Below are 19,234 nucleotides of genomic sequence, written 5' to 3' on the forward strand. Positions count from 1 at the left end.
ATCATTCTCATGCTTTCTTCTACCTTCTTGAGTATATGGGGTGTGTTTATAACAGTTGTTTCGGTGTCCTGGTCTACTAATTTTGAAATTTGTGTCATTTCTGGCTCTGCTCTTACTGTTTGCATATTCTCTTTCCTATGAGCCACATTTGCCTGCTTCTCTGCCGTTTTTGGTTAGATGCCAGATATTGTGGATTTTACCTTTTGGGCTCGTTGTTCTTGTTTGTTGTATTCCCTTAAGTATTTCCTACTTTGTTCTGGAACCTAGTTAAGTAAATTGAAAATGTTTGATCCATGTGAGACTTGCTTTTAAGCTTTTTTAGGTAGGTCCAGAACAGCTTTTAGTGTCGGCTAATATGGCCCACCCATCAGAATACTCTCCTTCATACATTCTGATTTCTGAGAACTGGTGTAAGCACTGGGGATCTTTCCTCCTGCTGCTTTCAGGGGGTTATTTTTCTGGCCTTAGTCATATTCTCACATGACACGAGCTAGTTGGAACTCAGCTAAATACTGGAGGGGAGCCTTTTGCAAATTCAGAGCTCTCTCTTTGAGCAACTGTCTCCTGCCCAGCATTCTGTCCAGTGTATTCTAGCCACTGCTTCTCTGAACTCTGAGTCTTGTCTCTTCAAGTCCGTGAGGCCCCCAGGCCTTCTTTGGGTTCTCACTCACAGTGCTGCAGCCTGGCTACTCTCTTTAGGCTGCAAACTGAGGCACTTACAGGGCTCATCTTATTTGCTTCCTTCATCCAAGAATCACAGTCCTTTACTGCCTATTGTCCAGTGTCTGGAAACCACCGTTTTGGTGTGGGTACATTTTGTCCTATTATCTAGTTGTTGAAGGCAAGAAGTAGAAGTTCTGTCCCACGTTCTTCAGAAGTTATTTGACAGTTGCTCACAGATGAGGAAGAGTTGATGTTGCTGAGATTTCTACGAAGTAAACTTTTTTTTTTTTTGGTGGGCACTTTAGCCCTCATGTCGGAGAGACTGTAAAGGAGCTGTACCAGGCTCGGCGGGCCCTGGAGTATTGATGTCCTACCTACCTGACACCCAACACCACAGACAGTTTATATTGACTCTAAGTCCCATTAGAGTCTTAAAGCAAGTCTTTGGGGTAGGACATGTGTTTTCTACTAACGAGAACAAATCTTCCTTCCACAAGATCATCCAGAGAGGAGGTTGATGCTATGACAAGAAATGACAACTGGAGAGGAAAAGCTTGGATTGAAGGGAAGAAGAAGCTCTTTCTGAAGCAGGGAACTCCTGAGTTAGTCTCCATGTTAACATGTGCATTCTCTGTTTTCTCCCCTACAGTTCTCTGTTGTTTCGAGGGAACTTAAAGAAAGGACCTATTCCATGCTTACAATGGATTGGCAAAGGTGGGTGGTGCTTCCCCTGCCAATCTCCATTCCCGTTGGCCAGAATTGCAGGAAGGAGACTGATTCTAGCTTCAAGGGGATAATAGACAAAAGGCTGGCAACCCTGTGAGGAGGATGGAGGAGGACACCATGTGCAGACCTCTTTGTGAACCTTCAGAGTGGCCTCCTAGCAATAATAAGGAAACATTTTGAGATGGCAAAGTTTCCACAGTCAACCAGATGGGGGCATGGAAGCATGATAGGTAGTCTAAATATTAATGGACCTGTTCCTTATTTACCATCTCTGACTGTTGGTGCCTAAATAGTCTCACACTTACACACACACACACACACACACACACACACACACACACTGCTAGGTAAACTGACCCAGGTACATACTGCTAGGTAAACTGACCCAGTGCACAGGGATATCCTTTAGGCTGACTGAAGTCAAAATGCCTTCCCCAATACACAAAACACACACACATAGACACTCAGATATGCAAGCCAAAGGTTTTCTTTCTTTTTTTCTTTCCTTTCTTTCTTTCTTTCCTTTTTTTTTTAAGATTTATTTAAGAGAGAGTGTGCTCGCATATGCGTGCATGAGTGCGAGAGCAGGGGGCGGGGCGTGGGGTTGGGGAGGGGGAGAATGGCAGAGGGAGAGAATCTCAAGGAGACTCCCTGCTAAGTGCAGATCCTGTCGCAGGCTCGATCTCATGACCCTGAGATCATGACCTGAGCCGAAATCAAGAGTCAGATCCTTAACCAACTGAGCTACCTAGGAACCTCCAAATCAGTTTTATTTCTATATAACTATCACTGAACAACCAGAAAATCAATCAAAACATATCATTTATTATTTGTTGTGGACTGAATGCTTGTGTCCCCCCAGAATTCATGTGTTGAAATCTAACCCCCAACGTGATGGTATTTGGAGGTGGGGCTTTTGGGAGGTAATTGGGCTGTGGGTGTGCAGCCTTCATGAATGGGATTTGTGTCCTTATAAGGTGATAAAAGGGACCAGAGCTCATTCTCTCCCTCTCTCTGCCATGTGAGGATACAAAAAGTCAGTCATCTGTAATTGGGAAGAGTGCTCTCACCCAACCATGCTAGCACCATGATGTTGTTGGACTTCTAGCCTCCACAACTGTGAGAAATAAATTTTTGTTGTTCATAAACCACCCAGTTTATGGTATTTTGCTACAGCAGCCTGAGCTAAGATACTTGCATCAAAAAAATATGAAGTGCGTAGAGATAAATTAGGTAAGAGTTGTGCAAGACCCATACACTGAAAACTACAAAACACTGCAGACAGAAATGAAAGAAAACCTAAACAAATGGAGAGATAGACCATGTTCATGGATCAGAGGACTCCGTATTGTTAAGATAATAGTTCATCCCAAATTGACCTATAGATTCAACCCAGTCCCCATGTAATTCCAACAAGACTTTTTTTTTTTTTTGGTAGAAATATATAAGCTGAATCTAAAATTTATATAGAATTGCAAAAGATTTATAATAGCCAAAACAATTTTGAAAATGAAGAACCAAGGTGAAAATCATAAACGACTTGATTTTAAATTTTTAGGAAGTTAAAATAATCAAGACAGTGTGATATTGGTGTAAAGACATACATCAATGTAAATTTGTGTATATATATATATATATAAATAAAGATATATATATAAATAAAGATATATATATAAATAAAGATATATATTTATATATATATATAAATAAAGATAAATAATAGAGTCCAGAAATAGACTCACATATGTATAGCCAATTGATTTTTAACAAGGATGCCAAGGCAATTCCACAGGGAAAGAATAATCTTTTAAACAAATGGTGCTAGGACAGTTGGACAGCCATGTGCAAAAATATGAACTGCAAGTCAGTACCACACCACTGGATTATAGGGCTAAATGTAAGAGCTAACACCAGAAAAATTCTAAAAGAAAACACAAGAGAAAATCTTAATGTCCTTGGGTTAATCCAAAAGACAAACCAAATGTTCATCAACATAAAAATGGAGAAACAACTGTGGTGTATTCATACAGTACTATTATTAAAATACTATTTAGCCATGAAAAGGAACAAACTATTGATACACTCATCAAAATAGATGAATCTCAAAATCATTATGCTGAGTGAAAGATGCCACACCAAAAGAGTACATACTGTATCCGTCCATTTAAAGAAGCTTTTAGGAAACGCAAACTGACTCACAGTCACTTAGTGGGCCAGTGGTTGCCTGGGTGGAGGGGGTGGACGGCAAGGAGAGGTAGGAGGAATAGGATTTCAGAGAGCAATGAGGTAGAAATGTTTGCTGTATTGATTGTGGCCATAGTTTCATGGAGATGCAAATATGTCAAATCTTATCAAATAGTATTCTTTAAATATGTGCAGTTACTGGTAAGTCAATTATACCACAATAAGCCTGTTTTTAAAAAGTACAAAGAACAGTCTGTAGTATAGTGCAGTTTAAATCCATGGAGAAGTGTACCAGTCAGGGCCATTAACACTAGATGTTGTAACAAGAAACCTGGTATCTCAGCAGCTTACCACAAAAGTTTCTGTTTTGCTTATGTTACAGTGTCACTTGGGTCATACAGCTCCTGGCAGCTCACAGCCAGCCAGTGACTCCAGGACCTTGGCTCCTTCTGTCTTACAGCCTTGCTGACTTCAAGATGCTGTCTCTCTTCTTACCAAGGATAAGAAGAAAGAGCCGAGATGAGCATGACCACACCTACAAGGAGGTGCCCATCACACGTGCCCACATCCCTGAGGCCAAAACCGAGTTACACAGCAGGCAAATAGAGTTTTCTCCCTGCTAGGAAGAAGGAGCAGTGCTTTCATCGACCCAGCGTGCCAGCTTCTGCCAGAAGAAAAAGAAGTATCAGAGTAGTTGTGCACACAATAATGGGTATTACAAAAGCATATTGAGTTTCTGAGCCAAAATACTTGCGTTCAGATCCCTTCAGTTTTCTCCCAGAATGAAAGGGTATCTATTTGCTTTATATTTCTGAACTGCTTTAAAGCACCTATTTCAGGAGTTCTCATAAAGGCACAGTTTCTGCACCTAGAGAGAACCCAAGGCTCCCAGCTCCTAGGAGACAGGAAATTGGTATAGTTTTCCAATCGCTCCCACAGCCTCCCCCACTCCTTTTCTACTTCTGCCCGCAAAGTATGCAGCTTGTGCCCTCCGCCATCTGTGACAGCAATGACAGCGCAGCTAGCCGGATGTTAGAGCCACCAAGAAATGTGCTCAGGGTCTTTTGTGCAATGTAGCCGGATAAAGGGATTCCTTGCCTAAGCAGCCAGTTAGCCTCACTGTATGACCATTTGGACAGGCAGTGGCAGTGACAAGATGTGGATTCAAGGGCGTATACCACCAGTCAGGTGACCCTGACAAGGTCACTCCCTCTTTCCTCAAATACTGTCTTCACTGAGCTTCTGGGATGGCCCACTCTCCGGGTCCTCCCTCCCTCTCTGCTGTCCTCCCCCCCCCCACCAACCTCTGAATGGTAGTTTGCTCCCAGGGCCCTCTCCTGGAGTGCCATCTCAGGTATGATCCCAGGGACTTTGAAAAGCTATAGAATATGCTCTACTTTTGTAGAATCAGCTCCCCAGCCCCCCCCCCCCAACCTTAACAGTTTTGGACACTCAGATAAATTTTTCCTCCCTCCCTCCCTTCCTTTTTTGTCAAATTATGTGGATAACTTCTCTCTCTACAAGTTGTCATTAGGTTCCAGAAATGGCAGTTCATTGCTGCTTTTTTTTTTTTTAACTTGCTTAGGAAAAGGCAAAAAAGACCCTTTCACTGTTATCAGTCAGAAATGCTTTGTTGCCCTTGAGAATCGATTGAAACTGACCCTTTCAGGAAAGAGTCCATGAAATACAAGAGGGAAAAACAATGATTTCACAGAAGAGCTTGCTCCCACCCACTTGGAACATAGTCCCTTTAGCCAACCTGTTTGATCAGCTGGGGAAAAAGCACCCTCATTTACGTAACCTCCTGGCCCTTTGTGTTTCAAGATGGCACCAGTCCAGAGAAGCAGTTTCCATATGAATGAAGGAGGATAAAGGCCCACCAGTGCCCATCACACCCCCACAGGGTATGGCTTCTCTAGATTGTCCAGGAATTTCTGGTTTTTCCATACAGCTTTGCAAAATGATCTAATATTTGCAAATGTGTGCGCCCTTTCACAATTCAGTGAGCAAATACTACATTAATTTAGGAAATAGTTATGAATCACTTGTGTGCCAACTGCATATAAGCCCTCTTACTGGGTGCTTCAGGGATTAGCGATACAGCCCTGTCTTGGAGAAGCAGACAGTCAAGTGAGAAACACCTAAACATTAAACCATGTTCTTAATAGACTGAGCACACCAGGAACTTTTGTCTTTTGTCTGTGTCTTCTGCATCACCTAAGTATCATGTTGAGGACATGAACAGGGGATCAAATCCATAGTTCTCCCAGTGAATTTCCGTAATTAAAACCAACAATGATTACCAGCCAAACTTCAGAGGAAGCCAGAGCTCCCTTCTGTCACTGTCAGGGGCCATATGACAGCCACAACATCTTACATGGTAGGAAGTGATGACAGACAAGAGGCTGAGAAGAATACTTCGTGTGGTTCAAATCAAAAGGACATTTGAGTAGGGAGAAAGGATAAATCAGCACTGAAATTAGCCTCCACACCAGAGACATTGCTTATTAGGGAAAGAATGTTTCACATCTGAAAGAAAAACACACACACACACACACACAAGTGGCTAGAAGGTTTGAATACTCATCGCAAAATTGTTTTTGTACTGAATTCACACCCTTAATGGTTTCCACTCAAAACTGGAGCGCATCAAATACACAGGTGTCAACTCACTATGGTTCTCAGAGCTGGGACTGGACCACAGAGAAGGAAATAAAAGGCCTCCTGAGGCAATTGCCATCTCCTCTGCATTTAGAATCTGGCTTCAAACCTTGTCCACATTTACTTATGGTCTCTGTACTTGTATCTGCTCTAAGTAAGAATGCAAGCTCCCAGCTGGGTTAAACCCAAATTAGCACAGCACTGTCCCTAAGACTACCAGTGTGTAAAGAGGAATGACCACTGTTCTCACACTATAATTTCAAATGGCAATTCCTCTATTATATAGTTTTTAATAGTGAAAGTGTTTTGTTTTTGTTTTTAGGTAAGATGGAAAAAACACTCAGCTGCTCAGTGAGGCAGAGATAAAATATTCTGCAAAAACAGCACTGATGGAATAGGCAGAACCCCTGGGCCATCAATTTATGAACACACAACTTGTGGTACAAGACAGGTGTATTGTTGCAGATTGGTGGTCCAGAAAAGGATTTTATTTTATTAAAAAAAAACTAACAATAAACACTTCATGGCAAACCATTTTTATGATAAGTGACTAAAGGGAATGAAAAGCCTATAGAGTAGAGTCAAATCCTGGCGCTCGCTGGGGCTTTCCCTAGCTTTCTCCTGCAGCTCCTGGGCACGTTCTTTTCTTTTCCACTTACATTTTATAACAGGGGTCTCGGTTTTCTGGTCGTACTTCTGAGAGTGCTACCTGGGGTATCTAGTGCATCTACGACAGTGTGGCCTCTGGAGACGTTCTGTCAGGGGCAGCAAGTCTCCCTAGTTTGGGTATTTTTTTCTGGTTGAAAACTCTGTGCTTAACATTCCGTTTTGTTCATCTCAGTCCTGAGAAATCACAGTCGTTGAGAGGGAACCAACAGCATCTGGGGACAGGGGGTTGCACTCATTAACCTTCTCCCCCCGTTTAAGTACAACAGTGCAAGTACAAGTGGAAAAGTCAAGGTTGTCCGGTATGCAAAGCCACCCTGTGACCCCACCTACTGCCATGGAAATGCACCAATGGATGAGTGTGAGTGTGTGGATGTGGCAGGTGAGATTTGAGTTTTTGTGAATGGGTTTGTGAAGGTGGATGAATTTGCATGAATGTGTATTTGTATGTAAGTGCTTGTGTACAAGTATGTGAATGTTTGTGTAAATTTTTTGAGTGAATGTGTTTGCTTCTGTATGTTCATTGTGTGTTTGGGTATGATTTTTTTATGTGTCGGTGTGTGTATTACTGTGAATGTACGAGTATAAATGTGTATGTGCGTGTATTTATGTGTAATTGGCATGAGTATGCATGTTGAGTGTATGTGTCTAGTGTGTGTGAGTTTGGGTGACTGTGTGTATGAGTGTATCGTTTGTGTCTGTTAATGTGTGTGGGTGAGCGTATAAGTGTGCACGTGTGTAGTTGCCTAAGTGTGTAATTGTATATGACTTTGTATTTTTGTGTGAAGTACTCGTTGTGGTTGTATTTGTACATGAGTGCAAATTTTGTGTGTATAAGTATTGTGTGTGCGTATTTGTGTGTATGTGTATTCTTGTGTGTATGCGTGTGAACGTCGTGGGAGTGTGTAATTGTGAAAATGCGAGCACTGTGTGGCGACTGTGAGCGCTGGGTCAGCGTGCATTTGTGTGCATGTGAGTATATATATTGGTCTGTGCGTGCGGGCGCGCGTGTGAGTCGGTGAGCGCTGCCGCCGCGCGCCTGCACCTCCCGGCTTTCCGCCCCATCGCCGCGCGGGAGCTGGGGCGGCAGCCGGCCGGCCTGGCGGGCGAGGGTGGGACGCGCGCGCCGGGGTGAGCCGACTGCGCCGCCGTCACCGCCGCCGCGCCGACTTTGCCCTTTAAATCGGTCTCCAAGCCGATTACAGCTGATCTCCCACGTGACGTTTTACCTTCTGTCTCCTGGAGCGAGTTGCCCGAGGGCAGTCCTCCTCGGGCTGCCGCGAGTCGCGCCGCCCCAGCCCGCCGCGGGGCTCCGGCTCCGGCAACTTTGGGCGAAGCAGCGGCGGGCCGGGGCGCCCTCTCGGGGCCACTTTTCCACGCGGTCGTCGGGGGCTCCCCGGGCTTCGCTCGGCCGGGAGGGCGGCGGTCGCGGCCGAGAACTTGCCCTGGCCGCAGCCAAGCGCCCCCTCGGACCCGCGCGGCGCCGCGCCCCGAAGGCCGGCCGGGTGCCCTGCGCGCTGCGTCAGACAAGGGGGCGCCCTTCGCCAGCCGGGACCCGAGCGGGCGCGCCCTGGGGCGAGCCGGCCTGGAGATGGCTGCGAGGCACGGGTGAGCCCCCTGCGCCCTCACCATGCAGAAGAGCGTGCGCTACAACGAGGGGCACGCCCTGTACCTGGCCTTCCTGGCCCGCAAGGAGGGCACCAAACGCGGCTTCCTGAGCAAGAAGGCAGCCGAGGCGAGTCGCTGGCACGAGAAGTGGTTCGCTCTCTACCAGAATGTGCTCTTCTACTTCGAGGGCGAACAGAGCGGCCGCCCGGCGGGCATGTACCTCCTGGAGGGCTGCAGCTGCGAGCGGGCGCCCGCGCCGCCCAGGGCCGGGGTCGGGCCAGGCGGCGCCCGGGACGCGCTGGACAAGCAGGTACCACGCGCCCTCCTTCCTAGGTCTCCCTCCCTGCGGCCGCGGCACACTCCCTCTTCTAACCCTCGAGGTTTAGGGCTCGACCGAACGCGGGAACCGTACTCCGAGATCCAAGGTTCCCCCGCGGTGTCAGGGGCAGGACATCTCCACGCGCCTCCCGTCTCCATCCCCCCCTCTTCCCCACCTCCATGTAATCACTTGGGAACCGAGGCTCCGCTTTATTTCTTTCGCGACCCTGAAAGCGGTCGGGTCTTTTCAGTTTCATTGCTAACCATCCAGTTCTTCTCTAGACCTAGTTCGGAGGGATTTAGTGTGGTGACGTGTGTTGACACCTGTTGGGTTTAGATTGGCACGACGGAACTAACTTATTTGGAAAAGTTTGGTTTCTCCCTTACCCGGCTGGTGCGTGTGGGGTTTTTTATTCTGCGTGCGCATGTTTGATCGCTGGCTGTGCAAGGAACAAGCGGGGGCTCCCAGGAAGGACAGGCACTTTCTGTTGGCGATTTTCAATGTTTTGTGGTTTATGTCGGTTTACCTTGCTCACATTTGACCTGCTGGGTCTAATTATGGAGGTAAATGTGTATGCATTTCCCTCAGGATTAGTCTTTGGTAGCCGCATTCCTGCTATGTTTAAACCTGTGGGCATTTTTAAAGAACGCTTCTCTGTACTTTTAAATGAATGCTTTGAAAACAAATGTGACCTTTTTATCCCGGGTCATAATTTTATTAGTTTTGCTGTGTATGCATTCGGGGAGGAAAAAACAAACCCTCTAGATTTAGTAGCTCCTGCCCCCCCATTCCTGCAAATGCGAAATTTATATTTTTTTCCAATCACCGTTGGGTTATTAAAGTTAGAGCAGACTAATTTTATGCTCCCAAATGTTCTCACTTCGCTTCTAGATCTCCACCTTGAAGAAAAGAGGCTGATTGTCTTTGCTGTAGCATAAAATGTTTCGCAGATGAATTTCCCCTGCAAGTAAGACCAAACAGCTTCTCTTGCAAGAGCGTGGCTGAGGGAGGCGCTAGCGATGGGATGATGAATAAGATGCCTACATAACCCCTGCGGCTCATAAAACAATGTGTAAAATTAAGAGGAGTTCAAACTAGATCAACCAGAAGTTTTGTTTTGTTTTGTTTTTTTCCACTTTGGTTTCACTATAAATCATTAACAGACTTAATTGATTAAACTTGTTATATTGCATATAAATCTGATATTTAAAAAATACACCCTTTGGTGTTTGAGGGCATGTTGAGGGTTATTTGAAAAACTGATTTTCAATTTTGTAGATACAAATACTGAAAATATAAGTTTAAATTTCAAGTCATGCATTTTAAAATTTAAGAGCACGAAAAGGGTATTGAGGAAGCAGATTTTTTTCAATTATTGTTTTTTTCTATTGGTGAGGTTTTTTTTTTAAAGGTACGCATTCCAAGGCCCCCCAGGAGCCAAAACTAGTAAGTTCTTAAGTGTTACTATGTGTAAAAGCAAATAGGTACTTTAAATTACCCTGGATATATATCATTGACTTAATCCCAAATTATTTTTTCTCCTATTTATACTAATATCAGGAGATAACCTTCTTTTCTTTCTTTGTTTCTTTGTTTCTTTGTTTCTTTCTTTGTTTCTTTGTTTCTTTCTTTCTTTCCTCCCTCCCTCCCTCCCTCTTTCTTGCTTCCTTCCTTCCTTCCTTCCTTCCTTCCTTCCTTCCTTCCTTCCTTTCTGAGTTGGGGGTGTGAAGATGTTGCTTGCTGCAACTTACCTAGCTGACCAGTTAACATGAAAACCTACATTTTTCTACTTGGAAATTATCGGGGCTCTCCTCTTCAGGACAGTTTTCTTTACATCACACTTTAAGACATACATGTAACCCTCCAATAGTATGACTTTTATGCCACTTTCTAACGGAAGTCCTAAACAGGTCATCCTAGGGAAAAAAATTTTTTGTTTGCCATACAAGTTATGAGTATTTCTCACTCATTTGGTACATAGAAGTTGGAACCTTTGGTGTACGTAGAAAAACTGAGATATAAAGAACAAGCATTTCAAAATGGAATCGAATTGGGAAATCTGTCAAATTTTGTTTTCTGCTAGGCATGCTTCTGTGACTCAGGTTAGTTTAGCAGATTGATGCTTTTCTCTAGCCTGCCTGTCTGGATGTGTCTGAAGAATTAAGAAAAAACTACAAAGATAAGAAACAAGAAGCAACTTCTACCTTAAACCTATAGTTTATGCAGTTGGTTCCCTTTCAGTTCATTTGTGTTCCTACGTGCTCACATTTTCTGAAGCACCTAGACTTGAAACTGGCAAAGTTGAGGCACTGAGCAGGGACCATCTTAAGGTCTGTTTCTCCAAATGTGCTCCTGGAGCTTTCTGAGTAAATCTCTCTCTCAACCCCATAAACGCAGTTGAAGGTTAGGGCTTGAAACAGGATTTAGGGAGGCAGAGTGCGTTTCCTCCACCATGTTGCTGTGACTTAATGTACACAAATCTCTTAACAGTCTCTATTTTTTCTGTGAATGAAATCCGTTTCTTAATATTTAAACAATAAGAGTTTGGCTGAGAAGATTTCAAGTTGCCTTCCAATAATGACATCTCCTGTTTCTAATGCTGTAACAGCAGTGTGAGCTTTTGCTGTGTAGAGAATGTGACAGACTGTTTCACAAGATTTAAAGTGTACCAGTCCCTGTAATAACTATTGAATCTGAGAAGCTAAACACAAGCAGATGATCAAAGTGAACGTTCTAATAAATCAGTTAGGTTAGCAGATGTGCAAACCAATAGGAACATCATTGCTAGAGGAGGGGACATTTTTATTTACACTGGAGTGTGATGTAATGTTGTTGACAGTTATAGTTAATGTAATTTTTGCTCTAAAATGCCTCCAATCATTCTTGTCAGTTTAAATGCTACTTATCCTTCAAATAATTCTTAAATTCTGATTAATTGTGTTTCGGTAAGTTACATAATAAGAGGAAAACACTCATTGGTTTGTTTCTTTTAAATTGAAGTTGGTTGACAAAAGAAAAATTAGGTTTTTTTTTTAAACCACTGTTAAAGTGGTTTTTAAAAAACTGTTTCCAGTTAAGAAAAAAGAAAGGTGTTTTTCACTTTCCAAGTGTGCCTGGGTTGAAGGAATATTTGCATTGCTCCATTTTTTCAAGAATGTCCCAAGGATTTCACTTTGGTAGGTCCTCGGTTGATGGCAAGGCTCTCAGATCAAGTTTCCATAGTGGCTACCTTTTGGGTACTTTTAGTTATGGTGATAGAATCAAAATGAATTCAGCTAAAAAATTTTCAAGTAGTGTTCCTTTTCTTGAACCTGTGTGTTGGTGGTACTTTCTAAAGAAATCTCCATTTATGTGAAATGAAAAACTTACTTTTCATTCTAGGTAAAAGTGTTCAAGGGGAATGGGAATTTGGGTTTAATAAGTACCTTCTGTGTGCCATGCTCTGTGTAATCCTCCATTATCACATCTAATTTGAACTTCCCTTCAGCTCTCAGAAATTTCGAGTACTTTTTTCATTTATACCTATGCTAACACTGAGACTGAAAGCGTTCTAGGGAGATGGAGACGATCAAAGTCCAACTCTAGGTATGAAGATTGAATAACGTTGAAGAGTGCCTTGGGAAGGATCTACTTAAGTTGATTGAGCTTCAAGAAATTTAAAATCTGAGGGGCACCTGGGTGGCTCAGTCAGTTAAGCGTCCTGGGATTGAGCCCCGCATCGGGCTCCCGGCTCAGCAGAGTCTGCTTCTCCCTCTCCTTTTGCTTCTCCCCCCACTAGTGTGTGTGTGCGCTCTCTCTGTCGAATACATAACTAAAATCTTAAAAAAAAAAAAAGAAATTTAAAAATCTGAGTGGGATGGGGGTTGGGATTGTATGTGAATCACTATTTTGTTTATTCTTATTTCCCTTTAAAAACTATTTACAGGGCAGTTGTAATTCTTGAGAAACGTAATTGCAAACCATTGCATTTTGAAAGAAAAATGAGACTTATGTTTAAACAAACAATTTTACATAACATTCATCTCCTTCAGTAGGGGATCTTTAAAAATATTTGTACTTAGGTGAAAGTACCCATTGGTTAGTCTAGTCCATTTAAGTGACTGAATGTGTCTTCCCTGCTAGCAGGAGAGACATATAGGAACAAAGCCGTATTTATTCTTATTTTCCTGCTAATGGTAAATGTTCTGTTCACCCTGATTTCAGTCATTTTTGGGGTCAGACATCTTAGTTCTGGAGGCTTAAAGTAGTAGATATGTGTCATATTTGTGCTGAATTAAACATGTTGATTTAATTTTAAAGGGATTAAAGGTTATGTGATTTCCCCTGTCACCTCGTTATTAGCCAGTCATTTTAGCCTTCCTAATGACCACAAGTGGAGGATTTTAATAGTTTTATGGAATCAGGCAGAGCTGTATGCAAGCCCTGGAATACTTGTGGAGGGTGGAGAGTGTGGATGGTGGATGTTCAGTCTCATTTATGTTGTTTAATTGATATATAATAACCAGCTCAATATTTTCTCTTCAGCTTTTGCTTATTGAACATAAGTGAAGGGAAAATGGCATAAAAATATTTACTAAATCTTTTAAAAAGTTTTAAAATATAATTTAAGGAAGAGACATGATTTATTATTGGAACTTTGTAATCATTCTTTCAAACTTAAATGAAAAATAACCTATGGGTTAGCAAAGTGTAGTTATTTTAATTTTGGCTACACTAAACCTTACTATATATATTATTGTAACAATTTTTTTTCTTTGGGACTTAAACATACTTTAATATTTTCTTCTCACTGGGTGATGATAAGTTGTAAAGCGTGTGTGATGACCACAGGTTTCTGGTTTTAGCAAGCAAATGTTAATAGTTGGTTCAAACAATTGATATTGCTGTGTGTTTAATGCAGATTGTATTTTTAAGTTGATTTTGTCCATGTTTTTCAATAACTATGCATGCTGCAGCCAGTGTAGTGTTAATTTTGTAGAATGTAAAAACTTAGTCATTAAGATTATTTTGTAATGAAAGAAGCCAGATTGACAAACAATATGGCTTTACTTAGGTTTTACTTAGTCCTAATTTTCACACTTTTAAAGGAGCTTTGTGTTTTCATGCCTGTTCATTTGTCCTGTAGGAAAGGGATATATGTGTATATGTGTGTGTGTTTGTTACATTGTTATCTTCTATCATAAATACAAAACATTTTTTATGCACTTACATATTTTGGAGTTTACAGATTTTTATTTTATCATTAACATTTCAGTCTGTGAATTGTAAATCTAATCTGTCTACAATTTAGGGAGCTTTATTTTTCAGGACCAAGTATATATAATTATTCTGTTACATTAATCACTGTATAAATTTTTCTCTGAAATAAGTTTACCTTAATCCATGTGTTTATATAGTAAAATCTTAATTAATATTTAAATGAAACTAGAAGCTGATATTTGTTAGGTGTCAATATAGTACTGTGACAAACATTTGTTTATTTGATAATATTTGGCCATTATTCTAAAAATTAACCATTATTCCAAAATTATTCATTACACATCAGCTGGTATAATTTTCAAAGATTAGCTGATTGGGAAGTTATAAATGCACTATTTTGGCTCCACCAAAGGGTATAGTTGAACTTTTTGCCCAACAAATTCAAATATGGGTGTGTGTGTATTCAGGGAAAAAAAAACAAACAGTAGCAGGATTTCTTTTTTTATTTGAGAAAACATTGGTATCAGTAGGTGGAACAGAGATGCAGAAAGCACATATTCTCGGGCGCTTGGGTGGCTCAATTGGTTAGGCGACTGCCTTGGGCTCAGGTCATGATCCTGGAGTCCCTGGATCGAGTCCCGCGTCAGGCTCCCTGCTCAGCGGGGAGTCTGCTTCTCCCTCTGACCCTCTTCCCTCTCGTGCTCTCTATCTCTCATTCTCTCTCTCTCTAATAAATAAATAAAATCTTTAAAAAAAAAAGAAAGCACATATTCTCACTTTTCCTTTTTACTGGCACTTGAAAAACTTAATGGTTCAATGAAAAATAAAGACTCAAATCATTTTTCCTTAAAATTCATCACAGTGAATGCAAAATGCCCCAGATATACTTTTAAGGAGAAGGCAGAGAAACATAGACACACACACAAGTTTGAGTTGATCAGTGTTTATTTAACTAATATTTCTTTTCTTTTTGAACAATAAAGGAAGAAATGAGGAAGTTGGGGAGGCCAACTTACTCCCATGACTTATGGCATCAGAGTAGAGTAAGTCAATAAAAGCTAGAATTCTCGTAAGACCTGAGAAGACACATAAAATGACATTTACAAAGCTATGTTTAAAAATAAAATTCATCGATCCTTTAGTGCTGTATCTTTTTTAAATGTAAGCAGCAGTTTCTTGTATTAACTCTTCTCATACTCAGCAGTGTGACCTGGCGGAGACCCATGATGCCGGGATCTGAGGGGCTCTGGTTACTAGTACTTTGCATTCTTTTCAGATTCCTGAAATGTGTTATTTTGTCATTGGTCTGATTTAATTTAGACAATGCCTGATTCATTTCCTGAACTGTATTTATGAGCCCATGCCATTTGTGTGACTAATGTAAACAGTGGGGTTAGTGCTGTTCAATAGAGGGAAGATTGGAAAGCTAGGAGGTTTCCTGGGATTAGCAACATGGGAACGTGGAGGTGGTAGCCTGGCCTGCAGCTCATTGTGGAAGTGACATCCTAACTCCTTACAGAAGCCAGGATGAGACCGTGCCCACAATGTGTAGGAATAAGAGGCTGCTCACATCCAATATGAATTTTCTTTCTTTTCACCTTAGTAGGACTATCAGTTTCCAGGTCCGATCGATGGTAGTATTGTGTATGGTTCCGTTCAAGAGTTAACCTACCAGGGTTTCTCTCTCACCTCAGCTGCTTACCAGATCCATGATCTTGAGCAATTTGTCTTTCTAAGCCTGGACCCCTGCCTGGAGACGAGCATCGCAGTGGTACCTACATCATCAGGTTGTTGCCAGGCTCTTAACATAGTATGTGAATAGTCTACTCCTTTGTCAGCTGGTGTTTCTGTGAAATCCTTTCTGATAGAATTCCTCTTTGGCTTTCTGCTTTTTGTTTTCATTACTTCAGTCATTTGGGAAGCTTTTTTCCTGCCTTCCTCTTTAAAAATATTTTAACACAAAGCAGAATAGTTCAGGGAATGCCAGTATACCCATCACCCAGCTTCAACAATCTCCAACTTTCTGCTATCTTGTTATCTCTGTTTCCCTCCACACATGCTTTTTTTTTCCCCTAGACTATTTTAAAGCAAGTCCCACACATTGTATTATTTTAATTGTAAATAAGGAAGTTTTTTTCTTTTTTTGCACAGACCTTGTTTGGCATTGAAGATTGTACTAGATGTGGCTCTGAAAAGAATGATCTTGGGGCACCTGGGTGGCTCAGTGGGTTAAGAGTCGGCCTTCGGCTCAGGTCATGATCCCAGCGTCCTGGGATCGAGCCCCACACTGTCTCCTTGCTTAGCGGGGAGCCTGCTTCTCCCTCTCCCTCTGCTGCTCCCCCTTGCTTGCGTGCTTGTGCTCTCTCTCTGTCAGATAAATAAGCACAATTAAAAGGATGATCTTGGAACGAGTATGTAATGTGCTTCTGTTTTAATGTATGTTATTGTAATGCTCATCTTTTTGTTTCTTTGATACCATTATAAAGGAAAAAGCTCAAGACAGTAGTTGAGAAGACATAAAGGTGGTGGAATTAGCTTTTAAATAAATTCCAGTATGTTAAATACAGAAGAAAAGAAATTTTGAAATCAGTTGTTTAGCTGTGATCCTGGGGTAAAGATATTTTCATGATTTGACCTCACTCTATGAGAAATTAAATTATAGGTGATTCTCTTCCTGAGGGTTCTTCTTTGCTTTACTGAAGTCCATTTTCCAAACTTTTACAGCTGTGTAGCCAAAGAGCCTTGTTTAGAGCAAGAATGAGTCCTTCCTCCTGTGACATCCTTAATGCTTCTTCTCACTCAGTATTTTGCATAGATCTGCAACAGTCGGGGCATCTTTTATAAACCAGTGTTTCATCAGTCTTTCAAAATAAATTCTGAGACCTAACAGCTAGTCAATGTTATTTTAAGGCAATTACTAAGGTTTCAATAAACAAGGGTGTAGTTTGCTCTCTCTAGTATTGCTAAACTTTTTTAGGGTTAGTTGGTTTCTGCTATGTGATTATTTGCTTTAGGCCCTTTTGATTGCAAGGGAGAGATATGAAGTCAAGTTGTCTTGAATAATGGTCACCTCTGTGTATGGTGGGGGGACAGTGGGAATACTGAAAGGCAATATAAAGGCGAGTCTCACTCTAGTACCTTTCTTGCGACCTAGCTGATCTTAGGACATTGGTGCTGGTTGACCTGTTGTTCAGCATGTTTGTGCCTTTTAGGTTCCTCACTGCTTCTGGGTTCTCCTAACTTCTGCTTGCCCTAACTTTAGGCTTCTGTCAACCTTATGGTACTGACTTAACACTTTGTGGTCCCTTTCTCTTGCTTTTCTTCTGCTTTAATTTTCACTGCAGCATCTCTCATTCACTCCATCTATTCAGGCTTGTATTCTTGCGGGAGAGATCTGATTGGCTCAGTTCACGTTTTTGGGGCTCGACAAAACCAGTGGTCTCTAGCCAGTCCATGGATTGGCTATTAAACTGCAGGGGCTGTGGGTGAGGTCGTTTCATGGAAAGTTTGACGGGTGTGATAGCCATCATTACTGACATGTCTAGTATACTCCTCAAGCTACTTAATGTTATTTTCACCAAACTAATATTAATATTTATTTGTGATGAGCCACCTTCTCTTCTTTCAGTAGCAGTTTTATAGCCTCACTTTAGCAATTCGATCATTCCAATAATATAATTTCTGTCCTCTGGTCCTGATTGGCTTCCTGTGTTGTTTAGGGTTCATGTTCATCATTTTCCTTTACTTTTTAATATTTTGAGATTCAAATATTATTTGAATGTTGTTCTTTCAACAATAAATTAAATGCAAACCTATTTTTTAAGTATAGCAAACATACAGAAAAGTGATCAGCCCTCCAAAAACTAACCTCATGTCCCTTCCTCTTCGCTACTCCTAGGCATGGGTAGCTACCATCCTTACTAATAACATTAGGGATTGCTTTTGCCTATTTTTGAACTTCATCATGGACTCATGCAATAAGCACTCCTTTGTGTCAGGCTTCTTCCCCTCAACATCATGTTTGTGAGATTGATCTGTGTTGTTGGATGTTGTGTTCACTCATTTTCATTTCTTTGTAATATTCTATTGGATGAGATCTTCCTTGACTTACAAAGGGGTTATGTCCTGATAAACCATTGTAAGTTAAAAACATTCTAAGTCAAAAATGCATTTAATACGCCTAACCTACCGAACATAGCTTAGCCTAACCCACCTTAAATGTGCTCAGAACGCTTATATTGGCCTATAGTTGGGCAAATCATCTAACACAAAGCCTATAATAAAGTGTTGAATATCTCATGTGATTTATTAAAGACTCTACGGCAAGTGATAAACAGAATGGTTGTATGAATACAGAATGGTTGTCAGTACTTCAGTTGTGACTGAAGTTGTGACTGTGTGGCTGACTGGGAATTGTGGCTCACTGCCACTGCCAAGCATCATGAGAGAGGGTCATATTGCATATCAGTACCCAGGAGAAGGTCAAACTTCAGAATTCAAAGTCTGGTTTCTACTGAATGTGTATTGTTTTGTACTGCCACAAAGTCAAAAAATCATAAGTCACACCATTCTAAGTTGGGAACTGTCTGTACAATTTTCTAATATTTATGAAGACATAAGTCCTTTGTTAGTGATATATATTGCAAACATTTTCTACTCGGGCTTCCCTTTCTACTCTCTTAAAGGTGTCTTTTGATGAAGAGAGGTTTAAACCTTTAATATACTCTATCTTTTTCTTTATGGCATTTGTCTGCCCATGATATGGATAGGGATGGGGACGACATCCAGAAGTGCTTTATGTGGAAGGGGCAGGAGCTGGGACCCTCTCCTGCTGCTCTGTGGTCAACACAATCAAGTGGATCACAAAAGATGCAGTAGAAAGTAAAAATAGAGCGTGCTTGCAGCAGTTTCAAATTGCCGTAGCAGGATGTTTTCCCTTTGGAGGAAGGCTGCAGGGGTAATTCTAAAAGACAAAAAATCATGATGTCCTGTCCTCCACATACCTTTCTGGAGTCTGAGATATTTCTTCCCCTACTTACACCCACAACTTTCATCTGGAAGGGTCGGGTGCAAGAGGGACAAGGGAGGGCACTTTTATAAAACTTTCAGAGTTAAGCTTGAATCCCTGATGCCTCTTTCAGCTATGCTGCCACCTGGAGTGTATGTCAACCAGACTGGCCTGGGGGTGCTGCTAGGGAAAAAAAATAC

At 41.6% G+C, this 19,234-nt stretch overlaps 1 protein-coding gene across 1 annotated transcript in view; it reads left to right on the plus strand.

Annotated features, from left to right (window-relative positions):
* Positions 1 to 8,530: 8,530 nt before the first annotated feature.
* The window catches only part of RASGRF2 (Ras protein specific guanine nucleotide releasing factor 2), a 225,033-nt gene continuing 214,329 nt past the window's right edge, over positions 8,531 to 19,234 (plus strand). The window contains exon 1 of the mRNA XM_028114573.2: positions 8,531 to 8,818. Coding sequence (XP_027970374.1) covers positions 8,531 to 8,818 — 288 coding nt within the window. The remainder of the gene's footprint in view (positions 8,819 to 19,234) is intronic.

Source organism: Eumetopias jubatus, unplaced genomic scaffold, assembly GCF_037043125.1.
Source record: "Eumetopias jubatus isolate StellerSeaLion01/CBP00866 unplaced genomic scaffold, mEumJub1_p1.0 scaffold_5, whole genome shotgun sequence".
Taxonomy (NCBI): Eukaryota; Metazoa; Chordata; class Mammalia; order Carnivora; family Otariidae; genus Eumetopias; species Eumetopias jubatus.